Source organism: Carcharodon carcharias, chromosome 8 (assembly GCF_017639515.1).
Source record: "Carcharodon carcharias isolate sCarCar2 chromosome 8, sCarCar2.pri, whole genome shotgun sequence".
Classification (NCBI taxonomy): domain Eukaryota; kingdom Metazoa; phylum Chordata; class Chondrichthyes; order Lamniformes; family Lamnidae; genus Carcharodon; species Carcharodon carcharias.
Window position 1 is genome coordinate 46,322,284 of NC_054474.1, and position 21,113 is coordinate 46,343,396.

At 45.4% G+C, this 21,113-nt stretch overlaps 1 protein-coding gene across 1 annotated transcript in view; it reads right to left on the bottom strand.

Annotated features, from left to right (window-relative positions):
• LOC121281187 (short transient receptor potential channel 7) overlaps positions 1-21,113 on the bottom strand; it is a 129,607-nt gene that overhangs the window by 2,001 nt on the left and 106,493 nt on the right. Inside the window, exons 7-9 of the mRNA XM_041193949.1 lie at positions 9,275-9,470; positions 5,317-5,532; positions 4,911-4,994 (exon numbers count right to left, since the gene is read on the bottom strand). Of these exons, the coding sequence (XP_041049883.1) occupies positions 4,911-4,994; positions 5,317-5,532; positions 9,275-9,470 (496 nt within the window). The remainder of the gene's footprint in view (positions 1-4,910; positions 4,995-5,316; positions 5,533-9,274; positions 9,471-21,113) is intronic.

Consider the following 21,113-nt stretch of genomic DNA (forward strand, 5'->3'; position numbering starts at 1 on the left):
CATCTTTTCAGGGAGAACTCATGGCCCTGAAATTCTGGTGGGAGTTCTGCTAGTCTTTGGCCAGGGTTAGGGAGGGAAACTGCAGAATTGGAGGCGCTATCTGTGTGGGATAGTCAAATGATGTTGTATTATAAGATGTAGTTGGAAGCTCTCTTGCCAGTCAGAAGGTGGTGAGTTGAAGCCCCACTCAAACAGTTAAACATGCAAAATTAAGCAGACAATTCAGTGCAGAACTGAAAAAATGATACACTATCAGAGTTCGCATCCTTTGGATGAGACATTAAACCAAGGCCCCTATCTGCCAGTTGTGGTTCAAATAATTGCTAAAGATCCTATGACACCATTTAACGAAGTTTGTTCTCCATGGGCAGAATTTTTAGCTTGGCAGGCAGGCGCGCACCTGACCCGCTTGAGCATTAAATAAAGCGCATTGACTTCGCCCAAGCGTGCCGATGTCAACACGCACACTCACAATATTTTGCTAGGCGGTCATGCAATGAGGATGGATGTGCGCCCGCCATTAATTAAGTGGCCAGTTAAGGCCCTTGGGACACCAATTGTCTCCGACTTTGCATAGCCCGTGTGATTTTTAGGCCAACGCACAGACAAGGCAGGCAGGCCACAATTTGCAAAACCTTATCCACGGGCAAGATAAGAGGGGTCAGCGGCCTTGTCAATGTGATTAGTGAGAGTTTTGGATATCACTTGCTGCTGGCTGCAATTGTGAACAGTACACCTTCATTTCACTTCAGAGCTACATATTCAGATATTTTAGAGGTTTCAGTTTAGGATTTAACTGTTGTTTTCCAGGGCTCCGGAGGATTCATACTGTGTGGGGCCTTCCATGTATCAGACAGCCTTCCCTGGGAATGAGATTGTGGTCTCCGCTGGAGGTACCTCTTCTGAGGAGGAAGAGAGGGCTAGGAGGGGGAGGAGGCCAGGTTTCCCTCTTCAGCTTCCAGGGTAGTGACTTGTAGGAGGAGAGGTGCAGGCACAAGGGGCACAGCAGCAACAGGAAGTCCAAGTTGGAAGGGGCCACAGAAGAAGCCAATATCCTGTTGCCAGGATTTAAAGGTGGTGAAGCAGCTACCTCAATATGCCTGAGGTGCAATGCCAATGGAGGCTCTGTTTTTCACAGGATACAGTGACCTCCATCTGTCAGAGGATCGGCCCTGAGATCAGCTCCGACTGTGGGTGGACACCCCATGCCAGTGGCGCTGAAGGTCACAGTGGCCCTCAACTTCTATGCCTCCGGCTCTTTCCAGGGTTCAGTGGGGATCTTTGTGGAGCGTCCCAATTAGCTGTCCACAGTTGCGCCAAACTAGTGACAGATGTTCTGTTCAGGCATGCATTGACTTTCATTCATTTCCGTATGGACGAGGCCAGCCAGGCAGAGCGAGCCAGAGTTTTGCAGTGATTGCTGGGATCCCCTGCGTCCAAGGTGCAATAGACTGCACACATGTGGCCTTCAAGGCACCAGCAGGTGAGCCCGGTGCCTTCATCAACAGGAACGGATTCCACTCCATGAACGTGCAGATAGTGTGTGATCACATGATGCAGATTCTGCAAGTGTGTGCAAGGTACCTTGGCAGCTCTCATGACGCTTACATCCTGAAGCATCTCCAGGTGCCAAAGCTCATCAGTGCTCTAGCCTGGCTGGATGGATGGCTGCTGGATGACAAGGGCTAACCCCTCAAAAGATGGCTCATGATGCCTCTCCACTACCCAAGAACAGAGGCTGAGCAGTGGTACAATAGGAGCCACGGCACCACATGGGCTGTTGTAGAGAGAACCATAGGTCTTTTCAAGATGCCTTTCCGATGCCTGGACCGTTTAGGTGGTGCACTCCAATCCCCCCAGATTGTGCGCCACTGATAGTGGTTGCATGCTGCGCTCTCCACAATCTGGCACTGGAAAGGGGAACGCAGTGGAGGAAGATCTTGACACAGTTGAACAGGTGACAGATGATGAGTCTAGTAGTGAATCCGAGGACGAGCATGGTGAGGGGAACACTGAGGGGATAGATGCTGACCTGGGTAACGTCCAGGGAGGCAGGGACACCTGGGATGTTTTGATCCAATGCTCCTTCAGCTAGACTACCAAGCAAGAACCATCACCACATGCCAGGGCTGCAAGCTCCATACTCGATCCCTGACAGGACCATTTCCTTGGTCAACAACGTAAACTATGTGCCATTTCAATAAAGTTTCAGGAGACACATGCCCATCATAACATCATGGCTTATCCTGCATCTACAGAACAAATGAAACATACATAGACCAATGGCACAAAATAACATCTCATTTACTTGTGAATGTTAAAAGTCACAGAAATTAACATGAACTAGTTTTTTCTACCATATCATCAAAAAATGAAGAAAGATGGGGGTACCAAATATCACCCGTGGTCAGGCCATGTTGTGCATAAGGTGGTTTAAGCTTTCGCTTGTGGGTGCTATGTCTAGGTGCTCCCCCCTCGCTGGCACTGGCATTGGATACTGCTGTTTTGTTGGCCTTGATGACCTTGACGGGTGTCTTCTGGCCTGTGGAACCTGTGCTGGCCCCGCCTGGGAGGGAGCAGCCTGTGGCATGACTGGCATCTCCCCAGTCGCTGCAGACTCATCAGATGCCACGGTCACTGGCAGAGGGGTGGAGGAGCTGCTGCCACCATCCGGAGTGCCCTGAAAGGAGCCCTCAGAGATGACAGGCAGCTCGTGTGCCAAAGTCATGTTGCTTTGGACCTCCCTGCTCGCCATTGATGGACGGGCACCTAGCTGGGATACTGGGTGCCCAATCCATTTCCCACACAGATACTGACCAGCTGAGGTCATTGCTGGTGTGAGGGCTTGCAGGTCCAAGTGCATCCCCAGGAACCTCTGACTGAGTCCCTGGAGGACTCTTCATGAGAGTCACCACTCTCTCCATGGAGCAGGCAGTGCGCTCGGCCATGAGGGTCAATGCAGTGCTTATGCTCCACATGGACCTCAACAATGGAGAACATGGTACTTATTCCCTCATGTATCTGCCAGATCCTCCTGCACACCCTGCTGGACATCCAGCATCTGCTGCCTCAGGGACGACTCCAGAAGCTCATCATCAGCCATCAACTGAGCATGTTCCTAGTCCCCGGCAGTTCTCTGACTGCCGATGCCCTGGGCACTCTCTGCTTCTGCCTGCACCTCAAGCGAGTGTGAAGTGCCCTCACCAATGTGCACTGATAGACTACGTGGCGATGTTATGCCCACTGAGGTGCTGGTACCTGCACTGGTGCCTGCATGACAGAGAGGGTATGATGCAGGTGCGTGGTGAGCATGATGGTCCTCAAGAGTCAGGGGTGGGCCTTCACACTCTTCATACTGAATTGCTGGTGAGCCTAAAAGGGAGAAGAAGGACATGTCATTAGTTTAAGACATGGCACTGTCACTGTGCATGCCTGGCACCCTGATGAGACAGAGATTTGCATCATGGTGCCCTCTTCTTTTGATTATCAATGGGGATTCCAGGTTTGAGGCTCACGTCAATATAGAGACTACATTGTAATGGTAGTCATAACCAACATTCTCACCTCAGTGCACTGCGCTCTTACCTTCCTCTGACACCCCAACCTGACTGAGATGCATGGCGCCTCTCCAGCTCCAGGGCCTCCCACTTGTATCACGAGAGGATAACAAGATGAGGGGTCCCCCGCCTGTCCGCAGTCTCTGCATTGTTATGGGATGTTTTCTCCTGAAAGGCAGAGGAGCATTGATTAGTCCACTCTCTACAGCAGCGCCATTGCAGCCTGGCCAATCCCACCTGAGGAACACCTGGCAGGGCTCAGCCGATTCATGACCCTGGAGCCGCAAGGCACTCAGTCCAAGAAGCCAGGGCTCATCCCCTTGGCCAGCTCGTGCCTCATTGACGTTTGACACTCACACTCTAACAACTCTGAAGTCCACGGCGGGGGGGGGATGGGCAGCTCTTAACTGCTCTGCAAAGTGGCTCATGCCAACACGGTACTCACCCTTCCCGATCACAGGAGATCGTTGAAGCGCTTCTGGAACTGCATCCATGTGCGCCTCACCATATTGTGGCTGCTCACCCTGGATAGCACCTCCTCCCAGGCTTTTTTGGTGAGGTGGGGAGGCCCTCCTTCTCTGGTCCCTGGGGACAAGGGTTTCTCTCCTCGCTGCCACCTTCTCCAGGTGGGTTGCGAGGCACTCATGCAAAAAAATCCCCGCCAGCCTGCCCTCTCGCCTGCCATGTCCACCCACTGTGGTCTCCATTGGCAGCATTTGAATTGGCCGTCGGGTTGCTATTGGACACAGTGGAATCATGCCCCTGCCCCCGCTGTCCCCTTCACGCACATTCCAGGCTGCGTATTGAGTTGGGCGGGCCTTAATTGGCCCACCCACATAAAATCGCAGAGCGCTGCCGATTGCAGGCAGTGGTCAGATTCCCGACTGCACCCGCCAATCCCGCACGCCAAGGGTAAAGTTCTGCCCCATGTGCCTGAGCTAACATTCTTTAACAGCAACAACAACAGATTAAGCAGTCACTCATCTAATTACTGTTTGTGGAATATCATTTTTCAGCTGTTTTTGCCTATACAATCACCATCACTTCACTTCTTAGTTTTATGCGTCTGAAGCATTTTGAGACAACTTGTATGGTGTAATAAGGCATTAAACACATGCAAGTATTTATTTAAACAAAGGATAGGGCAAATTCAAGCAAGGTCATTGTGTTTTATTATTCCATTAATGCATACAGCACAAGGGATTGTGCTTTAGATGTTTTCAATTAATTAAAAATAATTGGTTTTGATTCTTGTATTTTACCAAATGAAATGTGAAGTCCAATCTAATGTCTCCCTCTAGAGGAAAGTGCGAACAATGGGTAAATCTATAGTACAGTATGACAGTTACTAACCTGATATCTCGTTGGATTGCTAATAGGCTTTTTCAGACCACAACCTTCTGAACCTCTAGCATTAGATTTATAATGGTGACCTGGCTGGAATGGAATTGAATGCAAATTTGTTTTGTCATTACGAAATTTTTCTTACATAATCAAAGTGTCTACATTTCAAAAAACAATTAGTTGGATGTCAGGAACCTTGAGATGTCCTTAATTGCATGATAAGGCACCATAAAAATATATGCTTCCCATAACTTACTTAGAGCAGAAAACCGGAAATAGGTTTGGAATTAAAATATTTTGTTCATAGGTTGAGTAGCAATAATTTCAATTTGTGAAAAGGAGCCAGTTTAGAAAGCACATAATTTTCCTTCATTTACAAATATTTTCAAATACACGAAAAAATTGCAGACATTACCTTTGAATTCAGCATGCCCATTTCAAGGTCACCCTCAGATCTTTGCACCTTGGATTTACACAAATTTATAAGGCAGGTTTTTATTTTTAATATAAAGTAATAAACTGATTTTGGGCTAGGCATAAGGTTAAACGGAGCAGGTAAGGTTCTTCCTTCATCGAAGTAAGATAGCCAGAGCTTAGCTCGAGCAAATTTCCACTCAACGTCTGCATCCTCCTGTATGAATAAATAATGGCAGTTTGATAAATATCTTGCAGTTAAATTGTAGATGATACAATGAATTGGCTGTATTATTTCTCAACATTACTATTACTCTGGCTCCAGTTACGATGAGTAAATAGTACATAACATAATAATCAACTGTGTATGTTCATCTTGTTTTTCAGACTTCTTTCATTCAGTGCCAGTGCAGTACCTTGCTTAAAGCTATGAAGCCAAGTTTATATTTGCTTCAAAGTATCACATATAATTCTATGTATAATTCTACCTCAACATGATGATACTCTCAGAGACCTAAGCAAAAATAATGTATTATTGAGGGAACTGTGGTATATGAAGCTAATTTAAGAAAACTGTACCCGTGTTACTAATTGTATAGGATAGTGAAAGGATCTTCCCTTTGGATGCAAGTTACTGTACGAAAGACTCAAGTTATTTTCATATCATAAGCTAATTTATTTCTCCACTTCATCTCATCTGAAATATTGAATGAATCATTGCTTGTGCACTCAATTTTTATTGCAGTTTGGCTAGTTCTCCCATTCTTCAAGTAAGATTTTCCAGCTTGTCCATACCAGGAGTATCTATAATAATGGTGTCTTGAGGGTCTGGTTCACAGTATTTAGCAAGATGGTTTGCAAACTTAAAGATGTTGTTATTTAGAACTGTTCCTGACAACCCCCCCCCCCACCCTTTCAGTATGTTCCACCTGGATAGGACACACTGTTTCCAAGTTTGAGAAGCACTCAATTTAATCATACAAATCCTAGCAATTATTCATTTATTGAAATTGATTGATAGCAGGACCTCCTATGAACAGCAGACTCAGTGAGAGCTGCTCTTTTGAATTCCTTCAACTAATTAACTGGGGTAAAAATGGTGACCATTTTAAATCTGCTAAACAGTGGGTAATGCAAATTGAATTTGGGAGCCAAGTAAAAATAGTGTTCCCAAAGCAAAGAGTGCATTGTATGCTGGGAGCATCATTTATGCATTATCATCATGGAATATAAGTATTAAAACAGTTTAAAAAAAACATGATTGTATGAAGGCAGGAAGAATATCATTACCACCTGATTTGCCAAACTTATGAATGAAAACTCTGTTACCACTCAGTATGAAGATTGAGCAAATAGTTTTCAGCATGTCTAACAGTTGTAAAAGATGCACATATTAATTAATTTGATGCTCAGAATATAGTAATCTGAAGGCTATTCTTTCAATTAAAATTCTCTTACATTATATCAAGAATGTGAAAGATAAGTTGATTTAGGCAAATAGATCACAATTGCAGCTTCAAATACAAGAGACACAAGTTAATAACTAGAAAGTTAGGAGCTGACAGAAAAGTAAGGAAGAGCTTTTTTTTCCCACAAATGATTAAAGATTTGTCATAATTTACCAGAAGGAAATTAAATGAGCAATGTGAATGGGCTCAAAAAGCAACAGTGTATTTTCGAATAGGAAAGGGATCGATAGGTTTTGTTTGGAAGAAGTCTGCTGAAGAGATATCTATCACAAATACACAGGTGTTATAATTATGAGGTTTATAGGATTGTTATGTTTCAGAACCATGTTTTTAATTTAAGGTAAAATGGAAGGGGGTCATGTGACCTGTTCAGAAGTCTGCTTGACAACAAGCCTGGGGCAATTAAAGGTCACATGGAGGCCAACTTTGTGTTACTGGGGTGATGGCGTAAGGTGTTAATGGTTGGAGACAATGGCAGCAGTCTCTGAATTCAGAATGGGTATTCTCTGAATCTCCCAAAGTACCAGAAAGGTATTGAAAATAATCAGGCTGTAAACGGTTGTGCTGTAAGCTGTCAATTTACTTCTAAGATAAAACAGAGTTGGGGTCAATAACAGCTAATCAGCATTTCTACCTAGATGCAATGTGTTTCACCTTGCCATGGGGCAGAGTGCAGAGGAAGCTATTTTTGAGATCAGATTACAGGCTTCCCTACAAATCAATGAATGTCACAGAGAGACAGCAGTTTTGTGTGGTCAGCAGGACTGCTTGGCTTTGTGAACAACCATAGGCAGATGCAGGATGGAGATGATCTCCAGTCAATGATGGCTGCAGGATGCATCGCTAAGGATTCTGGGAGGTTCATCTTGGCATGGCCAGAGGGGAAGAATCATTGGGACAGCTTTACTGCTGAAAGTGGATTTAGGAAATGCTCCGAAAGTTAAGGGAAGTGCGTTGAGACGGTCGCTTGAAGTTACCACTCAGTGAAAGAGGGAAATGTGAACCCATTGGAAGTTGGAGTTGACTGTGGATTGTTTGCTATAAAGATTGTAATGCTGTGGGGAATGCGATAGGTGATAAGTATAAAAGGGGAATATTCCTTTCTGTAGTTGCCTGGAAGTTGCCTAGAAAAAGAAAATAGGGTTTTTTTTAGTAATTTGTTATAATATGTTTTAAAATGTGAAATCCTGTTGTGTCATTCTTTTAGCTATGAATTGGAAGTTTGACTTATTTTAAAGTTATCAGTCTCCATAGAGATTGTAACACAGGATTGACAAGCTTAATGAGCTTCTCCATTTGCCACGTTTTCTTTGCCCATTTTCTTTCCTCCTCCCTTAATCGAGTGGATCCTTGCTGGACCACACTGTCATGAGTACTGGCCATCTGACATTTCACTCAGGTTCTATTCTTCATATAGAAGCTTAACAGTGAGTTTTGCAGGTTATTCCACTATTGGAATATCATTGAGAAGATTGATCCACAATTCCCCCAACATTTACACATTGCCTGGTTCCAATATGTGTTGCTGGATAATCATCAGAAGTAGAAACATTGGGAGATTTTAAGTGCCTTTATGCTGTTATCTGTTCAATATGGACCATGGGAGATCTGCGTGTGCATTTATTCCACCATCCTGCTGCTGGAAAGTAGAGCCACATTTAATAATATAGACTTTGGGAACTGATGCATGGATGCCAGGTTCCAATGATGCAACCAAAAAAGTAGCAGTGTAAAAAGTTCTGCAGTTCATTCATTAAGCCATAAGCACCAAGGCCAGCATTAGCATCTCTACTGCTACACCCAGATGCGATTAGCTACGTTAATATAGACTGGCAATTAAATCTGGGATGTTCTGGTCTGGATCAGTCACATTTTATCTTGCTAACTAACCTGGGTGAGAGGATTTCCTAAAATTCCTTAATTTGCCTCTGGTCAGTCTTTTTTTTTAGAAGGAGTCTCAACTTACTTCTGGTAATTGATAATTCTAATGACCTTTTGTTTTTCTTATAAGTATTGAACTGACCTCTCTGTATTGCCATTAATTTTTATGCAATTGGAGAAATATCTGGCATTATGCTTATGATAATTTAATGTTTCAGTTACAGAATTTGAGTATTGCTGAAAAAAGACACATGTTGTCGAAGCTTTTGGCAACGCCTCTACCAATCAGAGTCTATTTGCCAACCAATCAGCACTTTCTTCTCATGATGTATAAAATGTTGTTCCCTTTACATTTGGTATTCTTGTGAATTGTCCTGATGGGTGCAAGACGAAAAGCTTTGACAACATGTCTTTTTTCAGCAATACTCAAATGACTAGTTGTTTCAGTTACACTTTATATGACCATTATATGAAGGGAAGCTATCCAATTGTTGCACTGTACACTTGGTACTGAATGTGAGCACATGTGTACTGATATTTGAATTAAGTTTTTAAACATCCCATAACGTTGAAGCTTTATTTTCTAAAGAAAATGCTCTAAAACCATACCTCAATTTCTTGATATGAGCTGTTGATCATGGCTATTAGCATATTAAGCAGCACCACCACCATCGTAACATTGTACACTCCATACAAAATGTACCCTATGTTTTCAATGAACTTGTGATCATACTTGAGAACAACAGATATCACTTCTGACAAGCCAAATATCGACCAGAATAAGGTTTTGAAACTCTCTTCAACTCTAAAAGAATAGAAGAGAACACTGAACAGATGATTCAATATAACTTAAATCATTTCAATATAATTCTGTCTTTGAAAGCATGATTGGTTGCTATATTACATTTTTTAACATAAGAACTTGACCCACAATTTGAACAGAAAATATAACTTGTGGCATTTTGTTAGACATCAGAGCACAGCCGTTTTGGTGAGTGAACCGTTAAGCAATAAAGTATAAATTTATTGTTTTAACCAATGGCACTGTGTGAAAAATTGTGCAGTATTGAAATAGAGCAGTCAGCTCTATTCAGATGCCATTTGAATTACATTCACTTGAATCATGTTAAGCTTCTGTATTAAATGAAGCTGAAAACCCATGGGGCTGATACTCCAGTATAAGTACAGGGATATGGTCATCTAAGACTCTGCAAAAGAGTTGTGATAGCCTATTACTCTTAACATCTTGGGTGGATGCCCTTATAAACTCAGGGTGCATCTTATTCATCAACCTGCTGAAGGAGACCAAGAGTCCCAGAGCAGTGAGTAGACCTGGATTCTCGGATAGACCCCATGTCCATCAGTTGACAGGCCAGGACGGCTGGTTTCACTTAGCCCACTGGCCTATCAATTCCCCAAGCCAGGGGAAAAAGAACATCAAACCTAATATCCCCATGGCCTCCTATGTATTTGGTTTGGAGAAAGGTCCTGAGTATTAGAAGGCCATTCAGAAACACAGACAAAAAGCTGAGATCCTGCATATTCAGGTTCCACCTAATTTGTGGGACCTCAATTGCAGTCCTACTGTAGTTATAGAAGGGATCTGGATTTTCAGTCCCAGTGTGTTTACTGTCCATTCTAATATTAACAGCCTGAAGTATTCCAATCTAATGGTTAATCCTAGTGTCATATACAGAGCTTCAGAAAGGAGGAAATGTAAAAATGTAATGACTGACAGACATCAAAAGGATATAACCTTCAGAGATCTGCAAAGCTGCCAGTTACCAACTCTTAAGATGTTCTGACTCAATTTATTTATCCAGTTGCTAATGGATTTTATACTGTACATGAAGATAGCTGAAACATGCTGAATATTTTTAGTTTATTAATATAACTTGTACTAACCACATGTACCAATTTCTTAGATTTGTTCAAGGTTTAATTTGTCACAACTTCTGATTTAGCACCATGAAACAGCAAATGGTAGGTTTGCGATGGATAGTTTCCTGGTGCAAACATTTGCCAAGCTCTCTGCACTTTTCATTTTACTGCTAATGTGGGTATGTTTACTGAGGAGTAAGTTTTCAGCTTCTGGATTAGAAGTGCATTTGTTGGTTTGGGTCCCTTGTAGGATACAAGCTAGCAACTATTTTAAGTTTTTTAAAAAAACTGGTAGCTTTTAACTTAGGCAATTTATTTTCTTAATATCCCCAATCATGAAAAAGCAGTTGCCATTCTTGACAACCATTAGATATATTGACTGTCAGCATATTGAAAGTCATGCCTAATTGTTTTTGGTATCATGTAAAACTTTTATAAATGTAAAACTTTTGGTGTAAAGAAAGCAGAAAATATTAATAGATCCAGGAAGTATGATTTAACCCTATAAAATTTGCAAGCTTCACATCATGTTTATTGCACAAAGAAAACAAAGTCTTGGAAAAAGTCATGTATTTTTTTTATTTGAAATAAATAGTTAAAAAGAAAAAAAAAACTTAGAAAAGCAAATGCGAGGTGAGAAATTTTATTTTCACACAGCGAGTAGTTAGGGTTTGGAATGCACTGCCTGGAAGTGTGGTGGAGGCAGGTTCAATTGAGGCATTCAAGAGGGCATTGGATGATTACTTAAATAGAAACAATGTGCAGGGATAAGGGGAAAAGGCAGAAGATTAGCACTAAGTTAAAATGCTCAGAGAGCTGGTGCAGACACGATGGGCCAAATGGCCTCCTTCTAAGCTGTAACAATTCTGTGATTCTGTGAGGAAATTGAACTTGATCTGTTTTTTTTTAGATATTGCCCATCATAAATGTTGTGCTTGCTTCCAACCGATGGACTGCTTTTTAAACTCATTCTTCTACCACCCACCCCTCCAGCACCACTACCCTCCCACCCAGAGCCTTCTCTGCCCCCAATCATCTACATTTAATCAATCTCACAAAGTTATTAATTCCTTTGGTGGGGGAAAAGGTCTACTGACTTGGAGCATTTAAAAAGTTGGGCAATTTGAATTTTGCTCTGTTAAAATTAATAGAGGGTGCAGTATTGGTATTTGTAAAAAATTAGTTACATTGTAAGAAACATCAATAAAAATCTGTTCATATTCCTTTTAGCAGTTGAGCATTCATATATTTCTTATAAGTTGCTAAGCATCAAATGATATACACCTTGGCACTTTCTGTTCTTGGAATCAAAATACACACAGCAGGTAATTCAATTCAATATTTGAACGGGCACAGAAATCCTAATGAGATTTTAGTATGCTTTAGAGATGATGACATGAGTCGAATGGTCTAATTTAGTTTAATGTAACAAAAAAATTGCTAAACAGCATCTTTGATGTTGGACAGATATTTGTATTTCTGTTTAAACAAACACCTCCTCATTTTCAATAATTTGATGTTTTGTAAAGCAAGGCAATAATCCTTCATGACTCAATTATTAATATTCTGACTTTGTATAGGACACTGGAATACTCGTAAGTCTGCATTTATAATATTATGAAAATGCAATGATCAATTGGAAATATTTCAATGAAAAATGAAAATGTGATTTCAGGACGTGGACACTAAAGGTGGAATTTTCCATTTATGAAACTAAGTGCGGTGGCAGATGGTTTTAGTGGTGCCCACCCACCTGGCTGGAATGACCGGAACCCACGCCCAATTCTGCACTTGGAAGTTCATTAATTATGCACAGGCGAGTATTGGGACGAATCACCTCGCGGGTCGGGAGCTGATTCGCCACCTGCTGTGCAGCTGGTGGGGTCAAAGGTCTGGGTGCCGCATTTAAACCCTGGTGCAACGCATACATCTCACTCTCTCCAACCCACTTATCCTCAGGACACGTGCAGAGATGTCTCCCAGCCACAAGAAGAAGGCCGAAAGCCTCATGAAGAAGGCAGCAGCCCGCTTCACCTACCAGGCCCTTGTGGCCTTGATCAGAGGAGTGCAGGCGCACAGACATGTCCTGTATCCCAGGGATGGCTCCAGGAAACACAGCAGCCTCATGACTCCAGCCTTGGGAGGCCATTGCAGAGCAGGGCAGTGCAGCTGGCAGCCGCATCCAAAATGCCATCCAGTGCAGGAAGAGTTTGAATGATCACATCCGCCCCTCCAGGGTAAGTGATCCTTCAGCTCCCTTCAGTATCAAACTCTCATCATGGCAGCATGCACTCAAATGGCTATTGTCTTCAGAGATCTCATGCAACCATTAGCAGGGGACATATATCAATACTCGTTCTCTCATGGAGACTTTCACATCACCACCTCCCGTCTATTATGTTGCTCACGCTCCATCCTCTGGCCCTTCTGGGGTGGGCTCACCACACACAGGGAACATGCATCTCACCCAACCTTTGCTCCATCCCTTCTCATCACATGCCTTTCTTTCTTCTTCGTACAGGCCAAGCTGGCGTACAACAGGCACGAAAGGTCACAGACTAAGGGAGGAATGGCCAACATTGTTGCCCTCAGTAAGTCTGAGGAGGCTGCACCCGAGCTGGCTGGGGAGGAATAGCTCCTGTGGGGAAGGGGAGATCGTCCTCTCCCAGCTGGTATGGATCACAGTTCCATCACTTCATTAAATCCTGACATTCACAGTGAGTCACATGTGGTCTTATATAGCTCATGCTCATTAACTGAAACTCTATTTTCTATTTCCTAGGCACCAGCAGATCAAGGCCTACAAGGCAGTCGAGCACCAGTCTGAGGCCCCAGACCATGTCCGAAGAGGAAGCTCTGGAAGAACCATCACAGCACTCACACGCACACTCCACCAACTCAGAGACACACACGTCAGTGGGGCAGGGCTGTAGATTAGGCTCGGGCTCACTTTCTGGAGAACACCTCAATGACATTTCCTGCAGCAGTCAGAGGCAGGGACAGCCCAGGTCTCCGGCACTTGGAGAGCTGTTGGAGACCAGCCACCTGCTTGGTCTGAGTCAGATGATGAGCCTCTGGAAGGGGCTGCCAATTCAATGCTGGAGATGCAACGACAGGCGATGGAACATCAGGCAGAGATTTGACAATCATTCAGCAGGCTAGAGTGAACGATGGAGGAGTCCATCCTCGTTCTGTCCGATGTGGCTCCAACGTGCGAGCACCTCAAGGTCACCGTGGGAAGGTTGGCAACCATCATGGAGATCTTGGTCCAGCAGGTCTAGATGGATTTGCGATCGGCCTTGCACTCTATATGGCCACACACCCTGGTGGGCACCATCAGGATGTAGGCAACGTGGGGATGAGACACCTCGACCTCTCTCCAGATGAACCATCATCTGCAGGAGTCAGTACGGGGCCCTTCAGCACCCACAGGGAGGATGAGCATCAGCCCGACACCCTGGGGGCCTCCTCTCAGGACACTCTGAGGGTGTGCAGTCACTAACAGCCCCATCTGCCTATGACCCCATCCACTCCAGCAGCTCAGGCCACCGAGGGCGCTTGTACCCCGGAGCAGGTGACCCTTATCAGGCCAGGGCCCTCCAGGCCCCAGGCCACCAGAGGACATCCACCAAGGTTATCACAGACATCAGGATGTAGCAGTCAGCAGGCTTCCTCCACCTCTGCTGCTGCTGTCGGGGCTGCAGCCAGGCGTAGTGGTGGAGTTAGAAAAGTTAAGAATATTTGATGTCTCTTTTGGATCATGCTATACATGTAAAGAAATTGCACTTTTGCTAATACATTCCATGATTATGTGAATGTTTTGTTCAGCTGAGAGTGTTGTGAATTTGTAAACTGGAATCCTCTTCCGTCGAGGTTTAGCCTTCCTCCCCCTCAGTGATAGTGTCCCGCTGTGAGATTAACATTCCTGTGATGTCAACCTCAGTTGAACTAGTATCTGCACCCCTTGTGTGATGTCAGGGAGATATGTTTAAATCATTATTCGAAGTGTGTGATGTATGAATTTCTAACCCTACTTCCTTAAGGAACATCATTGAGTGAGGGCAGCTTATCAGCATTGATATTCTAGCAGCATTTGTGTCTCCTCAGTGGTAGTGGCAGAAGACAGGACATGCACAGGAGAAGGAGATCCCTAGGCATGTCCACATCTCAGTCGCAGCAGTGTTTGCATTATTAGATGGCGGCGAAGGCTTCAAGTCTTCTCTCACATCGGGCTCTCAGTTCCCAGAGTGAGCTCACTCACAGGGCCCACGGACCAAAGCAGAGATCAGGGTCTGGTGATTCATAAGGTCAGAATGTGCAAGTGTCAATGCATGACTCGTTCTTGCTGCAAGTGGGTGGATATCCTCTGAGTTGAAGGGGAATGGCATTGAGGGCGAGGAAAGATGTGGCCATATTCCCTCACTTAACTTTAGTCTTCCTGGAACCTGTCAGCAATTAAAGTATCATGGGCATGTCTCCCACGTCTTCCTTCCTCCATGGCGTGATCACGCTCATACTGACCCTTAACAGCCTCCTGAGGTTCCTGGGCCTCAGGATCTTTATCCTCCAATGAGCTCTCACCCTCCTTCAGGTCATCCTCTGGCAGGGGTTCACCTCTTTGCAGTTCCAGATTGTGAAGGGCACAGCAAACTGCGATGATGCGGAAAACCTTGTTGGGAGTGTACTGGAGTGAGCCACCTGAGCGGTCCAAGCATTTGAAGTGCATCTTTAGAAGCCCGATGGTCTATAAGGGAGCGTATGGAGCTCCGAGCAGTGTTGTACCTCTCCTCAGAACAACTCTGAGGGCGATGCACCGGTGTCATTTGCCAGCATTTCAGTGAGTACTCCTTATCCCCAAGCAGCCATCCCTGCAGACGTAATGGCCCCTCGGAAATCTCAGGCACCTGGGAGTGACTCAGGAAGTAGGAGTCATGTCAACTCCCAGGTCGCTGTGCACAAACGTCAGTATGTGCTTCCGGTGATCACACACCAGTTGTACGTTGACAGAATGATAGCCCTTGAGGTTTTGTAAACATTAGGGGCTGCTGCCATGGAGCCCGTATAATCATATGAGTGCAGTCTATTGCACCCTGCGCTCTTGGGAAGCCTGAGATGGCGGCAAAGCCAGTGAATCTTGTAGCCTGGCTATCTTCATCCAGAGCAAACCTGACATAATGATGGACCTTCCTGTAAAGGGCATCTGTGACCCCCTTTATGCATCGATGTGTTACAGACTGAGAGACGCCACACAGGTGCCCTGTTGATCCCTGGAAAGACCCAGGGGCAAAGAAATTGAGGGCTGTGATTACTTTCAAAGCCACTTGCAGGGGATGGCATCCAACTTTTTTTTTAATCATTCACGGGATGTGGGCTTCACTGCTAGGCCAACATTTATTGCCCATCCCTCGTTGCCCTTGAGAAGGTGATGGTGAGCTGACTTCTTGAACCGTTACAGTCCATGTGGTGTAGATAAAACCACAGTGATGTTGGGAAGGGAATTCTAGGATTTTGACCCAGCAACAGGGAAGGAACGGCAATGTATTTCCAAGTCAGGATGGGAGTGACATGGAGGGGAATTTCTAGGTGGTGGTGTTCCCATCTATCTGCTGCCCTTGTCCTTCTAGATGGTAGTGGTCATGGGTTTGGAAGGTGCTGTCGTAGGAGCCTTGGTGAATTCCTGCATTGTATCTTGTAGATGGTACACACTGCTGCTACTGTACGTCGGTGGTGGAGGGAGTGAATGTTTGTGGATGTGGTGCCAATGAAGCAGGCTGCTTTGTCCTGTACAGTGTCCAGCTTCTTCAGTGTTGTAGGAGTTACACTCATCCAAGCAAGTGGGGAGTATTCCACCACACTTCTGACTTGTGCCTTGTAGATGGTGGACAGGCTTTGGGGAGCCAGGAGGCGAGTGACTCATCACACAATTCCTAGCCTCTGTCCTGTTCTTGTAGCTACAGTATTTATTAGGCTAGTCCAGTTCAGTTTCTGGTCAGTGGTAACCCCCAAGATGTTGATAGTGTGGGATTCAATGAAGGTAATGCCATTGAACATCAAGGGGCAATGGTTAGATTCTCTCTTATTGGAGATGGTCATTGCCTGACACTTGTGTGGCACGAATGTTACTTGCCACTTGCCAGCCCAAGCCTGGATATTGTCCAGGTCTTGCTGCATTTGGACATAGACTGCTTCAGTATCTGAGGAGTCATGAATGGTCCTGAACATTGTGTAGTCATCAGCGAACATCCCCACTTATGATGGAAGGAAGGTCAATGATGAAGCAGCTGAAGATGGTTAGGTCTAGGTCACTACCCTGAGGAACTCCTGCAGTGATGTCCTGGAGCTGAGATCACTGACTTCCAACAACCACAACCATCTTCCTTCATGCTAGGTATAACTCCAACCAGCAGAGAGTTTTCCCCCTGATTCCCATTGGCCCCAGTTTTTCTAGGGCTCCTTGATGCCACACTCGGTCAAATGCTGCATTGATGTCAAGGGCAATCATTTTCACCTCGCCTCGGGAGTTCAGCTCTTTTGTCCATGGTCCTGGGTAACCCAAACTGGGCGTCTGTGAGCAGGTTATTGCTAAACAAGTGCTGCTTGATAGCACTGTTGATGACACCTTCCATTACTTTACTGATGTTGGAGAGTAGATGGATGAGACTGTAATTGGCTTGGTTGGATTTGTCCTGCTTTTTGTATATAGGATATACCTGGGCAATTTTCCACATAGCCGGGTAGATGCCAGTGTTGTAGCTGTACTGGAAGAGCTTGACTAGGGCCGTCGCAAGTTCTGGAGCACAAATACTATTGCTGGAATGTTGTGAGGGCCCATAGCCTTTGCAGTATCCAGTGCCTTCAGCTGTTTCTTGATATCACGTGGAATGAATTGAATTGGCTGAAGACTGGCATCAGTGATGCTGGGGACCTCCGGAGGAGGCTGAGATGGATCATCCACTTGGCACTTCTGGCTGAAGATTGTCGCGAATGCTTCAGCCTTGTCTTTTGCACTGATGTGCTGGGCTCCTCCATCATTGAGGATGGAGATATTTGTGGAGCCACCTCTTCCAGTGAGTGGTTTAATTGTCCACCACCATTCATGACTGGATGTGGCAGGATTGCAGAGCTTAGCTCTGATCTGTTGGTTGTGGGATCGCTTAATTCTGTCTATCACTTGCTGCTTATGCTGTTTGGCATGCAAGTAGTCCTGTTTTGTAGCTTCATCAGCTTGACACCTCATTTTTAGGTATGCTTGGTGTTGCTCCTGGCATGCCCTCCTGCAATCTTTGAACTAGGGTTGATCCCCTGGCTTGATGGGAATGACAGAGTGGGGGATATGCCAGCCATGAGGTTACAGATTGTGTTTGAGTACAATTCTGCTGCTGCTGATGGCCCACAGCGCCTCATGGATGCCCAGTCTTGAGTTGCTAGACCTGTTATAAATCTATCCCATTTAGCATAGTAGTAGTGCCACACAACATGATTGAGGGTATACTCAATGTGAAGACAGGACTTCGTCTCCACAATGACTGTGCGGTGGTCACTCCTACTGATACTGTCATGGACAGATGCATCTGCGCCAGGCAGATTCGTGAGGAAGAGGTCAAATGTTGGTTCCCTCACCACCTGTCACAGACCCAGTCTAACAGCTATGTCATTTAGGACTTGGCCAGTAGTGGTGCTGCTGAGCCACTCTTCGTGGTGTACATTGAAGTCCCCCACCCAGAGAACATTCTGCACCCTTGCAACCCTCAGTGTTTCCTCCAAGTTCCTCCATCAGCTGAGGGAGGGCAGTATGTCGTAATCAGCAGGAGATTTCCTTTCCCATGTTTGACCTGATGCCATGAGACTTCAAGGGGTCCGGAGTTGATGTTCAGGACTCCCAGGACAACTCCCTCCCAACTGTATATGACTATGCCACCACCTCTGCCCTGCCATTGGGATAGGACATACCCAGGGATGGTGATGGTGGAGTCTGGGACATTTTCCTGTAAAGTATGATTCGTGAGGTTGACTACGTCAGGCTGTTGTTCAACCAGTCTGTGAGACAGCTCTCCCAATTTTGACACTAGTCCCCAGATGTTAGTAACAAGGGTTGACAGGGCTCCATTTCTGGTGCCTAGGTCGCTGCTGGGTGATCCATCCAGTTTCATTTCTTTTATGTGTCTTTGTAGTGGTTTGTTACAACTGAGTGGTTTGCTAGACCATTTCAGAGGGCATTTAAGAGTCAAACACTTTGCTGTGGGCTTGGAGTCACATGTAGGCCAGACCCGGTAAGGACAACAGATTTTGTTCCCTAAAGAACATTAGTGAACCAGATGGGTTTTACAACAATCGACACGGCCATCATTGGACTTTTAATTCCAGATTTTTATTGAATTCTAATTCCACTATCTGCCATGGCAGGATTCAAACCCTGGTCCCCAGAGCATTACCCTGGGTCTCTGGCTTACTAGACCAGTGACAATACCACTACGCTATCGGTTCCCTGAGGTCTTCATGAAGAATGTGGTATATGTGATGTACCAGAGCTCAGGACAAGCACAGACATGCACAGCATTGCCTCTCACTCATTTGTAAATAGGAGACTCTTCTACGGTAACTCTAGGGACTGAATTTTCCCCCTGTCAGGGGGAGGAGGTTGATGGGTGGGCGGCGCACCATTTTGGGTGGGTGGGCCAATTAAGACCCACCCAGCGTGATGTCAGCAGGGAAGCGCCATGCACTTCCTGTGTGGGGGGGGTGGGGGGGAATGCCTAAAATTGAGAGTGTACTCTTTCGCGCATGTGCACGAAAAGCACACTCATCTCCCTGAGGCTAAGTGCAGCCTCAGGGAGATCATCTCTACTTTCAAAAATATTAAAAATAGAAAAGAAAATTCCCTTACATGTCCCCTCATGTGACATTGTCACATGAGTTGGGACATGTTCATGATTTCCAAAAAAACTTTCTTAAAATTTTTAAAACCCTACATGAAACCTCTTCCCGTCTGTGGATGACGTTTCATATTTTTTCTACTTCCCACCGGGGCTCTTGGCCTGCCCGCCAACCTTAAGGTTGGATGGGCAGGTCCACTAATTACTTTAATTGCTCTGTCAATGGCCTCAATTGGCCATTGACAGGTTGGCAGGCATGCAGCCGATTTTGCTGCGCCCCCACCTTCCTGAAAATTTAAATGGGGCATGGTGACGTTGGGAGTTCTGCCCGATGTCACCGCGTGTCATTTTATGCGTCAAGGAGCCCCACCTCTGCTCGCCGATGGTAAAATCCAGCCCTAGGTCTGGCAATTCACCTCCATTGTCTGGGTCTCTCCTCCTGACCCTCCTGTTCATGCTCTGGCTCAGTTTGACCATATCCCTCCTGCTGGAACTGCATGTGGAGTCGCATTGCCCTCCTTCACCTCTTCCATTGCATTAGGATCCTGACAAAGGCAGTATTGAGCCCTGGATCCATATCTGCTTTTGTGTTCTCTTTGAAAGGGAACATTAAAAACAATGGGCCCTAACCTCCAAGCTCCCCAGTGTAGGATTTGGGGGTAGTGCAAAGATGCGCTGAGGAATCCCTCTGAGAACTTCACAGGTAAGGGTTTGAACAGCAATTACCCAGAAGTGGCAGTTCCTCTGGATAATTGCCCTGCACTGGGAACCATCACAGTGGGGCATCAAGGCCCCCTAGCAAAACTGAAGCCAATGGGAATCAAGGGGAAAAAGTCTCCGCTGGTTGGAGTCATACCTAGCACAAAGGAAGATGGTTGTGGTTGTTGGAGGTCAGTCATCTCAGTTCCAGGATATCACTACAGGAGTTCCTCAGGATAGTGTCCTCAGCCCAACCATCTTCAGCTGCTTCATCAATGACCTTTCTTCCATCATAAGGTCAGAAGTGGAAATATTCGCTGACGATTGCACAATATTCAGCACCATTCGCGATTCCTCAGATACTGAAGCAGTCTATGTCCAAATGCAGCAAGACGTGGACAATATCCAGGCTTGGACTGACAAGTGGCAAGTAACATTCGTGCCAGACAATCACCATCTCCAACAAGAGAGAATCTAGCCATCACCCCTTGACGTTCAATAGCATTACCATTACTGAATCCCCCACTATCAACATCCTGGGGGTTACCATTGACCAGAAACTGATCTGGACTAGCCATATAGATACTGTGGCTACAAGAGCAGGTCAGAGGCTAGGAATCCTGCGATGGGTAACTCACATCCTAATTCCCCAAAGCCTGTCCACCATCTACAAGGCACAAGTCAGCAGTGTGATGGAATACTCTCCACTTGCCTGGATGAGTGCAGCTCCCACAACACTCAAGAAGCTTGACACCAAGACAAAACAAGGCAACCCATTTGATCAGCACTACATCCACAAACATTCACTCCCTCCAACATCAATGTACAGTGGCAGCAGTGTGTGCCATCTACAAGATGCACTGCAGAAACTCACCTAGGACCCTTAGACAGCACCTTTCAAACCCACAATCACTACCATCTAGAAGGACAAGGGCAGCAGATAGCTAGGAACACCAACACCAGGAAGTTCCTCTCCAGGTCACTCACTCTCACCA